We start from the raw sequence: 11,583 nt of genomic DNA, 5'->3' as shown, positions 1-11,583 counted from the left end.
AAAACACGCCCATTTCTAAATAAGTATGGTTTGATGTTTTATTACATATATGCCTTCATCCGACCGCCAATCAAACACACATTTTAGAATAGGAAGATCCGGGGATTTTTGCGGTTCAGTGAGCCATGTAAGGACCGTCGTCAATAGCAACAGAGAGGTTCAATGATCAAAGAAATTCCCGAAACTACTCGGTACAGCGACGGACATCACGTTCGATGGTTTTAACGGTATACTTTGCTTCTGGTGTGCTTTTATAGTCTAGTACTTCATTTTCTGGTTCTGGTCAATGAATGTCATCAAGTTGGCCCTTTCCTACGTTAGGAGGGCAAATGATCACCTGCGCTCGGTCACAAACGCCAATATCCGGGCAATAATATATAATACTCATATAAGTGTATCATATAAGATACAATAGCATAGTGCGATACGAATTGACAATCATCCACGCCTAACAGTACAATTCACACCCATAGAATGGCACAAAATACTTGATTACGATCAATATATGCTGTGATTACGATCATTATATGCTATGATTACGATCATTATATGCTATGATTACAATCATTATATGCTATGAGTACGATCATTATATGCTATGATTACGATCATTATATGCTATGATTATGATCAGTATATGCTATGATTACGATCATTATATGCTATGATTACGATCATTATATGCTATGATTACGATCATTACATGCTATGAACATTCATAAAATACCAACAGAAAAATATTAACGAACATGATAAGTGTATACCAGTTGTTTAACAGTTTAGTTATGAGAGAAAAAATAAAAAGTAATACCCTTTTCGTTATTTCATGTGAAACTTTTGATAAGAATAAATGGAAATTTCCCTCAGTTATAAATGATTATATCATTTACGTTCTGAAATATTTTGTTTCTTACTTTTGGAGTTTTTAGACTTGTAAGGAAAATTGAAAATAGCTGCCTCCAAAACAAAATCAGTGAATTCCTTCTTTATGTTTGAGGGGGACTCTTGTAAACATTCACCGACGATTAAACAATGTCTTTAAGGACAATACTTTAGATTATAGTAATGTATGCAGGTGAGTCCGTTGTCTGACAGCTGATAATTTGGTAATTGTGAGTGTAAAAGTTAGCTGGAAAGTGCTTAGGAATGCTCGGGTGGCCTGCATTGAGACCCTGGCGTGGCTCTGGGCAAAAATCTGAGGAGTAAGACCCAATTGACATCAAAATATCTTTATTCTGCATGACATTGCTCAACACTAGCATAAGGATCCTTCATAGCAGATTTAGCGCCTCCAGACATCCATCCCTTCGACCACATGGAAAAGTGTTTGAGAGGCAAACATTATTCCAGCGACGATGAAGTGAAAACTTTAGTGAACAAGTAACTCATTTGAAGGTGGAACATTGATATTGAGAGAACAGTGACTACGATGGAAAGTATGGATGTCTTCCACAGAGAACCATTTTGATTCATGATTCATGTTTCCGTGTTAGTAATTATACCTGCCCTAAGCAAAATGCTATTAGTTTTTGATTCACTTTCGTAGAATCTGCACACATGACTTGGCCCAGGGTTTTACGGGAAACCGTCGCAGAACAGTTTCTGAACACGCCCTTTGACTGTCCGAAGTTTAGAAAAAGACCGATAAACCTACCCAATATTATTCATTATCCCTCACTTCAAATACACCAAGTTTAGATGCACGGAGATAGTGCTGTATTTGTTTTCATTGTTCTGGCAATTTATCTGTTCATATGTTATATTAATATTTTTTTCTTTTGTATATATATTTTTTTCTGTACCAATTTCTTTCAAAATCTGTCTTCAAAAACTTTCTAATGGCTACTTCTTATATAGAATAAATATGCCCACGCGTATCAGATGTGATGCTAGACACCAGAACACTCAAAGTAATTGGTGCTATGTAATAAATAATTTTGAATTTCATAGATAACTTCCTTTTATCATCAATCGCCATTCTCAAAGTGTCCATGCAACAGGATGATTTTCATTTACAACTTGATATTTAGAGCGGAAATCGATTTTTGTTTTCAAGAAAATATTTCCATTAGTGTCAATTTGTATCGGTCATCGCCAAAATGTGGTCACTGAAAGCATGGCATTTACCATATACATCGACGTTCTACATTGAATAAAAAAACGATGGCCGCGGGTTTGCGTCCTGGTCTCCAGAGGGCGCAGTCTATTGAAATCAATCAAGCGAACAATGGGAGAACTTATCTAGGGTAATGTACTGGGCAAAATGTTGAATGTGTGACGGCCTCTCACTGGTGATTGTATGTGTCATTCACTATTACAGAGTCCGTCGTGCATCATAATTGTGACGGAGATTGAATATATTTATAGAATTAAACACACCATCAATAGATCATTCCATGCGTTAATGGTGTAAACAAATTCACAATTCAACTACAGTGCAAGTATGTGGAAGCATGCCATTATATTTGTCAATCACATATTCACATAATAATATTGTGTGATAATTTTATATTTTGCTATTATTGTTAATAATGTAATTCCGTGAAATATTAGCATTTGTAAAATTCACAGGGAATAGTATGAGTGACAATTGGTACATATACTGTAGACATTTATAGTCATAGACACCTTGTACGTGTTTTTAAACAATGTATAACAATCTGAATTTTATTTGTGGTGAAATTCTGAGGGCAACATTCCTATGCTAATGTTAAAAAGGTGAATATGAGGTCGGCCGGAGGGCATCTACTTGTTCACGCAGTTGCTTTACACGTAATAGTTGAATGCGCAAACATAATGGTAGACATCTTAGTGCATGCCTTGTAGGTCTCGGACTACCAAATGTAATATGGCAGTATTACGGCAGTATCGTATTGCCCTTTGTTACCAATACAATGACGAATTTACCTACTTATCCACACGTATCCAAGAGTGCAAGGCGACAATTAATTCATTGTAAAGGAGCAACACTACTATCACTGACGGATTCAGAAATTCGGTAAAGGGGCGTGCTCCTATTGGGCTGGGTTTGTCAATTGCGGGTCGTAGGGAGAGGCGCGCGCGTGACTATTTTCTGCATCTGACCCTAATGTAAATGTTTCCCGCTTGTTTCCTCTTGTGTTTTAATACAACCTGGACAACCTCACCTGTTTGAATTAATATTTAGATCGACTACCGAAATAATGGATATTCTACCAGAATTGTATAAATCCGATAATAGTAAATCTAATAAAATAGGGAGTCCGTTTTGGTTAAAATTACCCGTCCTTAGAGTCCTTAGGCAACTTGTTAATATTCCAGTTGAAAGATGGTTGGGGAGACATGATAGATGGTAAGTATGTTCATGTAGTAGTGTTATATAAACTGTTTTTCTAAAACTTAAGTCATAAAATCTGGACACACTACTCAGTTTAAAATAATTTTAATCTGAGATTACCGTGACCGAGTTGTACCAATTGCAACCCAATCGTTCTGTAGACTAGAGCAATACCACGAGTACCACGAGGTCAAATTTTAAAGCTCCTCAAACAATAACGTTTTAGAGTAAGCTATTCTCTACTTGGAAATATTCTCTACTCTGATTGTGAAGACATCACCTGATAACCAATTACACAATAAAATGTTTTGATTACATCCTATTTACACCAATATTGCTTTAACAGATAACGCTACAACATCCTCAAGAGCTTAAAATGAGGTATCACCAAGACCAGTAATAGCCGATGAAAGTAGGCTTGATGACCCAGTCAGGACTAGAAGGTCACGTTACGTAGGTCAGGGGTTGACCCAAATGCAACCACGGGGCCCTGGACAGCAATGCAACCACGGGGCCCTGGGTGGTAATGTGAGACTTAACAGAAATAGCTTTCACCATGTGGTGGGTTTTTCCATGTCAATCATTCGCTGTCCATATATAATATTTCCTGGTTCCACATTGTTTTCGACATTTTATTATATTATACCGTTCCTGGAATGAAAAAATATGGTCTACAATATTGCGTAATCGCTAGATTGCTTGTGTGTAATGATTTAGCATAAGTCTGCAAAGAGACGTGTTGAAATGAAAATAATTCGAGGCAATGCGAAGATGATAAATAAGGCACTAGTCCCACCATCAGACTTTGAGAAAATGTTCCTTGCCGACAGAGCATACGGAAATTAGATTGTAATGCTTAAAAATACTTATCGCTGCATAGTGTATATTGAGTGTTTAATAAGCATACTATCGATTGGTGACAGTTTCTGTTGCGTGCAATATGAAAATTGTGTACTTTTATCGACGTTTATTTGTGATTCCTTTTATGTTATACAAGTCTATGGAAGGAACCATAGCTCTTTTTTGTCGATAAAAATTTAAAACAAAACAAAACAAAGAATAGCGACACCAAATGTATCAAAAATGATTAATATATCATAACAAAAATCCGACACAAGAAGAGTTATGGACCCACAGCTAGAAGAACAACAATTCATCGTGAATGAAGTCACATCGCGGGTTTTAGTTATGGGATAATGTTCAGACATGGCTGAACCCGCAAAGTGAATAAATAGGCACTGGCAACTTGGAGAATGTGTGGGCAAATTAGAAGCCAGCTGGTTGTCAATTTGTGATATGACAGGCCGTCTAAATAACCAATCAGGGGTCGTTAATTTTGACCAATCATCAGTGATATTAATGGAGCAATTACAATTTTCCCACCATTTACCGAAGGTCATTTTAACAACAGTTTCTCTACCACGGGACTGTGTTTTAATCTATGTAATCTGTGTATAATCTTATGTTTATTAGAGGTTTTGTTGTCTCTACGTAATAAACGTTGTTGCTGTTTCTTATTTTACTGGTTGTGTCTGTTTGGTTATTGTCGTCGAACCGCCTTCAAAAATACTGTTTTTACTTCATAGTAGTCATAGACGTTATAAAATGTAGTCTGAAAGCCTACAGCGTGAGATAAATTTGTGGTTGATGATACAATTTGGGGACAAAGGAAAGGTCTTGAATGTAATTACAACTGACACTGTGGTGGTAGGTACGGAGTAATCTAGGATTGCTCAAAAATACTAAATCAGAGTCTTGGAGATGGTGAAAAATGTGTTTCTAGGATCGATTGTATTAGACGTTGAGAATCTTATAATTAGGCCTCCTGTGAGTAAACTCACAAAGTGTTGCTATCCCCAGAAAAAAAATCGAGAATTTATCTCAGCAACCTAATCTATTCGACCTAGCCGGTAGTAACACTACAAACAAAAAAGAGGATAATCAAGATAATAGTTTGCCTGGTAAAGCGTTGTAAAACATTGTCTCTATCAATGGATGTGCATGATTATGGGGTGCTGTTTGTGCATTTATTGATGTATGCAAATTATATGTATTAATACAATTGTGGTATAAATTGTTTGTATATAATGACTGGCTCGAACATATTACCAATAACGATTCTGTTGTGTATTGAAGGTAACTGTTAAGAAATAATTGCTGTATTTAATATTATTTGAGCTAAGAATTTGAGTTGACCTCTAACCCGTTAAACTTTGTCTCCTCACAGGTCATCGTCTAATATTGACGAGAAATGAAACAAATTTCCCCCCCGCAATCCAATTTGTACTAATCTGCAAACAAAATACAATGCACGTGAACAAGTGCTTTATTTGCAGTAGGTAATTTTACGGTAAATGGCAACGTCTTTCAGCGAAACGACACTCAGGATGATAAGATGTACGCGTTGCACGAATCTTATATGCGTATTTGCAATTGAAATTTTAACCTCTTTAGTAACGCTGCAGGTTGGCGCCCTCCGTATATGCAGAGACAGCGCGTCCTGTGACGACACGATGTTTAACGGGTTAGAGGCCAACTCAATTGAGCGGCGTCATGCAAATTCTTATCTCAAATAACATCGAATACAGCAATTATTTCTTAACAGATAGTTTCAACACACAACCAGAAATTTTACTAGTAATATGTCGGAGCCAGTGAACGAAATAGTTTGTAAATAACTTTATAATATACATTTATAACACAATTGTATTATTACATATAAAAAAAGAATCGTATAATTATTAAATATAATTTGTTTATATCAATAATTGCACAAACAGCACCACATACATGATTGCCTTTAAAGATGCCACTGACATTCAGTCAACAATGCGAATCAATCAGCTATTAACGATGTATACTGTACTGCCCCCAGGATAACGTCGGATTATATCTGACCATCCACTAATAGCTTTGACTTCATGCCGGAGCACTCCTGATACTGACACTGCGATGCCTTGGTATCAATCGTGTCTATATATTGGTGACTCCATTTATATGTATTGAATATGAGGTTTGTCTTTGTGTCATGTAATCGGTTTTCAACATGAAGAAACATTGCCCCTTTCACCTTTAGTCCCAGGATGAAGGGATTATGCTAAACGTATCGATATTTGAATAAAAACATTCAAATACTATTTTTACAAATTTTAAATGTCTTTTTATAATGTTTAGTATATTGCATACATTGTTCTCGTTAGAAATGCTAGAAAGAAAGCGTGTATTCAGTAGTATATGGTGAGGATTAAATGCACTGCTACGCTAGTGATGACACACCCAACATTTAAAATTTGCATACAACCCGAATTGAGAAATGCTGGTCTGTTTTGCAGAGTAACTCAAACATATTTAAATACATAAATAGAAATAGTCTTTTTTTAAAAACAAAATAGTATGATCCTACTGTTCGTGCAGCTCTCTCTGCTTTACTCGCGTGTGTGATAGGGGGTGCCGACACGTACACCGACAAGAGGAATTCTTACTGATCCTGCAAACACATATTGTAATTTAAGGCTGTTCAGGTTAGTAATTTTTTGTTGAGTTTTGATAATTATTGCAATTAGCGAATGTTACATATATGTGCTAGTCAGATTGCTGAACCTAGTAAATATTGTCAAGTCCATTGTATAGATTATGTATAAAAATGTTAGGGTGATCAGAGTTCATCAATCGCGATGTGAATTTAAACCTGCAAACCCAGCACAAGTCTGACAACGTGTGTATTACTCATTGATCATGATTTGTTTTCAAAATGGCGGCCATCCATACATTGACATACTGTGTTGATTGCAGGTTAACACAAAATGAACGCAGCACTCAAAGCAGTTGCCAAAGCTGGCCAAAAAGTTGCATCATCAAAAAAAGCTGGTGAGATTTTTCATGGAATAACAGAGGCTGCAGGGGCAATGTCCGCTAAAAAAGAGGAGCCTGCTGAAGGGGGAGAAACAGAGGAGGGTGAAGAACCAACCCAAACAAGTCCACTTCTTGAAGACGAGAAGGCGAAGGCAACAGAGGGTGCGGACTCCAAAGAAGCCCAGCCTGCTGCCGCTGCTTCTCTCGTGGGCGGTATCATGAATCTCGTTCAGAAAGACAAAGGAAAAACTGGAAAAAAAGATGCAGAGGCAGGCAAAGATGGAAAGAAAGAACCAGAGCCGTTACTGACAAAGTAAGTGCCAATAGCTCTCGGATTATTAAGAAAAAGCAATATTTTTTGAGGGTGGGAATGTGGCTCAGCATTATGCGCTGCATTGGCTGGTTGGTGACGTCATTTTGTTTATAGAGAGTGTTGCGTGATTAGGAAATATCTGCCTCAGTGCCATATAAATGTGTGGGGATTCCTGCACGTCTACGTTAACAAACATGTTGACGAATCCATGTAACGATTTAATAAATTGACCAAACAGCACAACAAACATTATTTTTTTCAAGGCGATCTTGATTAAAACATTATCCGCGAATGTACTACATTTTAAATTTGAAAAAAAAACAGTTAATAGTTTGCGTTGTGTTAGTGACGCATACGCGATGTGCATTTACGTATTCATTTACGTATTTTGACAGGAGATCTATTCTACTTACTATACTATGTAAATATAAACTACTGTTCGTTATACTGGTATCGATGTACCCACATTATACGTTTGTACTATAACGCGCCCCAACGAACGAATTTTCATTTGACAAAAATGATTTTACACTTAATTTTAAATATTGACAAATTAAACGTTTCTACATGAACTCAAGTATGGTACAGACATACACAACATCTACCATTTAGAAATAGTTGGTTTTCGGCCATAATGTAATAAATGAGTTAATTCGGAAACCCACGCTATGTTGTACACTTACACGTCATTTTGTTTGGTACTGTGACCAAAAATGGTAGACTGTTGGTCTTAATTTAAAAAAAATTACGTCGAACCTTACGTGCCATGTTTATTTGAAATATTTATGGAATATTATATCTCTTACTTAAGATTGGTGAAAAGCGGGGTTATGCTTGCTCCAGCAATAAAAGACAAAGCTATGGAGAAGATGGTAAGTTGTTAGATGAGTCATATTTTCTATGTGAAACATCACAATAAGTGTTCCACTTCGTATTGCATTCACGGCTTCACATCAAATATACGTTTGTAATCTTTTTTCATTAGAGCACGTGGCCCAAGCCGGTGAAAGTGATTGTTATCATTATTGTAGTACTAATACTTCTAGGAGCAGTCGCTGGTCTTTTGGTAGTATTTGTAGTGCTACCAGCACTTGAAACTAACTCTAGTAAGTATGGCAAGCAAACCAAATGGGTGAATTTTAAAATACAGTAAAGGATTGTCGTGTGATACCCATATATGTGGTCAACATCTCGTATGTTGTGATTACTAACTGATACCACAATTCAAACGGATGTAAACACAAATGAAACTGTGTGCAATTTTTAGTTTATTAACAAATCAATATACATTTCCTGGCAAAAGAAATATTATTCAAAATATGTGTATAATGCAGTGGCGGATCCAGCAAAATGTATTTGGGGGGGGGGGGTCCAAGCTACGCTTAAGATATACGGAGCGTAAATCGCAGAGAAGCTATGCGTAATCCAGATGATACTAATCATCATGCGTTTAAGGGGGCAATGCCCCCCTGCCCCCCTCTGGATCCGCCACTGGTATAATGTTGATTCCAATTAATAATAGTGGCTGCAATCTGCATGATATCTGTCAGTTGTCAGTATCAGGAAATATATTTGTAATACAATATGTTATCACAGGTATTATTATTTACATATTTCATCTACATGATGTGCATTGTGACAAATTTAAAAATGAGTGGATCCACATTATTCGATTAACTTGATGAAATACTCCTTTTAAACTTTTCACTAATAGATTTTCTCGCCCAAATTTTTCTCAACTTTTTTTTTTATATATTCTCCAATATCTCCCGGAATGAATCCTAATATTGGAGCCAACAGACAGAATTTGAGTCAATTTTCAGTTTTTACTAAACAAATTCTGCTGTTTGTGTTCAAATCTTCTGAAGGAAGGTGCAGACTCTAAACGAGAATATTTTGTGAATTTGTGATCGAAATAGAGAACTGGTAGAAAAAAGTTAAACTACACTTTTTCGTCCGAGTTGGTGACAACTGATGTTAATTTTATTATTTGCTATTTACTAATGCAATAGGGAAAGATATATACATAAGCTAAAGCATGGTGAAAAAAAACAACAGACATGATTTGTTCTTTTCCTGCAGATTTGTTGTGATTTCTTTTTTTATAAAAAAAAATCATAACATATTGACCTTAGACTGTTTATTCTATTGGATATGTGATGTATAATTGTTGATGGCTAAAAACATTAATGTTTATTCTTCAAAATAATTATAGTAATAATTAATATTTCCAGTATGCGTTCAGTCTAATACATCCAACAGTATGATATGTTCGTCATCTTAAAAAAATATATTTGTCAAAGATCACCAAAAATAGAACTGCTATCATACCCCCACAATACATTTAAGGTAGAGATGCAGGTTCGTGGGCACTTGGGAGTGAAATTCTTATTTTTGCTTTTTAATATCCAAACAGTCTTGGCTATAGACTGTTAAAATTGTGTAAAATTGTGAATAGTGGAACATACTCAAAAAACGATTTTAAAATATAGATAATAGGTGCAAACATTCTCTCTTTTGAATGCTTAGCAAGATTGAGCATAAATAATAAAAAAGAAACATGGTAAAAAAAAGAAATGACGGAATCTCCATATGCACTATATTTAACTTTTTAACAAAACGATAATGCATTTAAATTTGGAACTGTTACAGTCATTTTAATTATGAGCATTAGCAAACTTCTCAATGAGTGAATTGTTATGCAAATTAGCAATTATCTCAGCTTTTTTTTAGTGCACATCCCAGAACTTTAAAAAAATATCTTCTAGACGCTTTGACCTTTTTGTTTTGAAATTTTTACAAATGATTGACAATGTGTTTTTCTTCAAAACGCCGTCGGGGCATTGTTTTCGGTTGGTTGAACAGTCGTACAGACAACTGCCTGGGTGTTAATTTATGCATAAATTTGAAGTAGTAAAATTTGAGCTGCTGCCCTGCAAAACTGGTAGACAGTTTTCAAGACGGCACTTTCTTCATAGTAAACAGATGTACCCATAAACCAATTTTGACAGGAAACAGAAGCATAGCTTAGAAGCTAATTTTTTTTAAATCACTTTTGACCAAAAAAGCATTTTTGTGCATATTTCAAACTACAGTGTTCATAAAAAAATACTAACAAAATTTCAAAATTCATACAATAGACTTTCCGAAAATATATAGTTTTGTGGACAAGGGAGGTCATCTTGGTTTCCTAATTAACTAATTAAAATACCTGTCAAGTAAACTGTATCTCTACCTTAAAGACGGTAACACTATTTATCTTTTTAATCACCAGCAACAACTGTAGCACCAGAAACAACTACGGGGATTGCAACTACAATTTTAGAGCAGACTACAGAGTACATTACAGGTAATCTACAGTTTGATATTCGAATCTTTCAATCATTAGCTGTATATTTTAATTGATGTTTAAAATTATAAACACACTATTTGTAATACAAGACTAACATTGTATTTCTCAATTGTTATTACAGAATATACTACGGTATAAGGTAAGTCAAATTAAATTACAACAAACTTCTCTATATGTTCTGATGCTGAGTACACCACAATTAATTATTTTAGACAGTTTAGACATGTATGGACACTTTCATTTTCATAGGTTTTACTCATAATTGTTTAAACAAATTATGACAAAGTGTACAGAGCTTTTATTTGACATGGACTAATTACAGTTAGACATTTCAGTTATTGTTATGGCTGTCACTGCAACTGTTTCGTTAACCGAATCGTAACGTAGCTGTTGATCAAGGATGTATTCATATCTTAACAAGGATTTGTGATTGGTAAAATGCCAAAATGTATATCCCTTTATGTACATTAAAATTGTATTAAGTAAATGCATTGAAAATTAGGATGTGAATGTGAGAAAAGATATATTCAGTGAATGTGACAATTCTATTAATATGTTTCAAAATATTAATTGATTAATTAATTCTTTGCAGGGAACACAGGGACATTATTAGGAAACATGGATGGCCGTATTGTTATAATCATTTGAAGATATTTAATTGAACGCATGGTTTGATAAACACTAATTGTGTCTCGAATATTGCGATTAACTGTAAAACATTGTATTAATGATTTATCGGATTAGGGAAAA

General features: G+C 35.2%; 1 protein-coding gene across 1 annotated transcript; it reads left to right on the top strand.

Moving 5' to 3' along the window:
• The first annotated feature begins 6,702 nt into the window (after window positions 1–6,702).
• Window positions 6,703–11,583, top strand: LOC100374732 (uncharacterized). The gene is made up of 7 exons (XM_006818479.3): window positions 6,703–6,837; window positions 7,109–7,481; window positions 8,293–8,353; window positions 8,467–8,587; window positions 10,756–10,830; window positions 10,955–10,972; window positions 11,426–11,583. Exons 2-6 carry the CDS (start codon window positions 7,120–7,122, stop codon window positions 10,969–10,971), a joined length of 636 nt encoding a protein of 211 aa, XP_006818542.1. The 5' UTR covers window positions 6,703–6,837; window positions 7,109–7,119; the 3' UTR covers window position 10,972; window positions 11,426–11,583.

Source organism: Saccoglossus kowalevskii, chromosome 14 (genome assembly GCF_978046115.1).
Source record: "Saccoglossus kowalevskii chromosome 14, keSacKowa6.1, whole genome shotgun sequence".
In the NCBI taxonomy this organism is placed as follows: Eukaryota; Metazoa; Hemichordata; class Enteropneusta; family Harrimaniidae; genus Saccoglossus; species Saccoglossus kowalevskii.
The sequence above is the reverse complement of the archived record's forward strand: the minus strand, read 5'-3'. Positions and strand labels throughout refer to the sequence as shown.

Coding starts and splice junctions, on each gene's coding strand:
- LOC100374732 (XM_006818479.3), top strand. CDS start 7,120: ATGAACGCAGCACTCAAAGCAGTTGCCAAAGCTGGCCAAAAAGTTGCA. Junction 7,482..8,292: donor CCAGAGCCGTTACTGACAAA/GTAAGTGCCAAT, acceptor CTCTTACTTAAG/ATTGGTGAAAAGCGGGGTTA. Junction 8,354..8,466: donor ACAAAGCTATGGAGAAGATG/GTAAGTTGTTAG, acceptor TTTTTTCATTAG/AGCACGTGGCCCAAGCCGGT.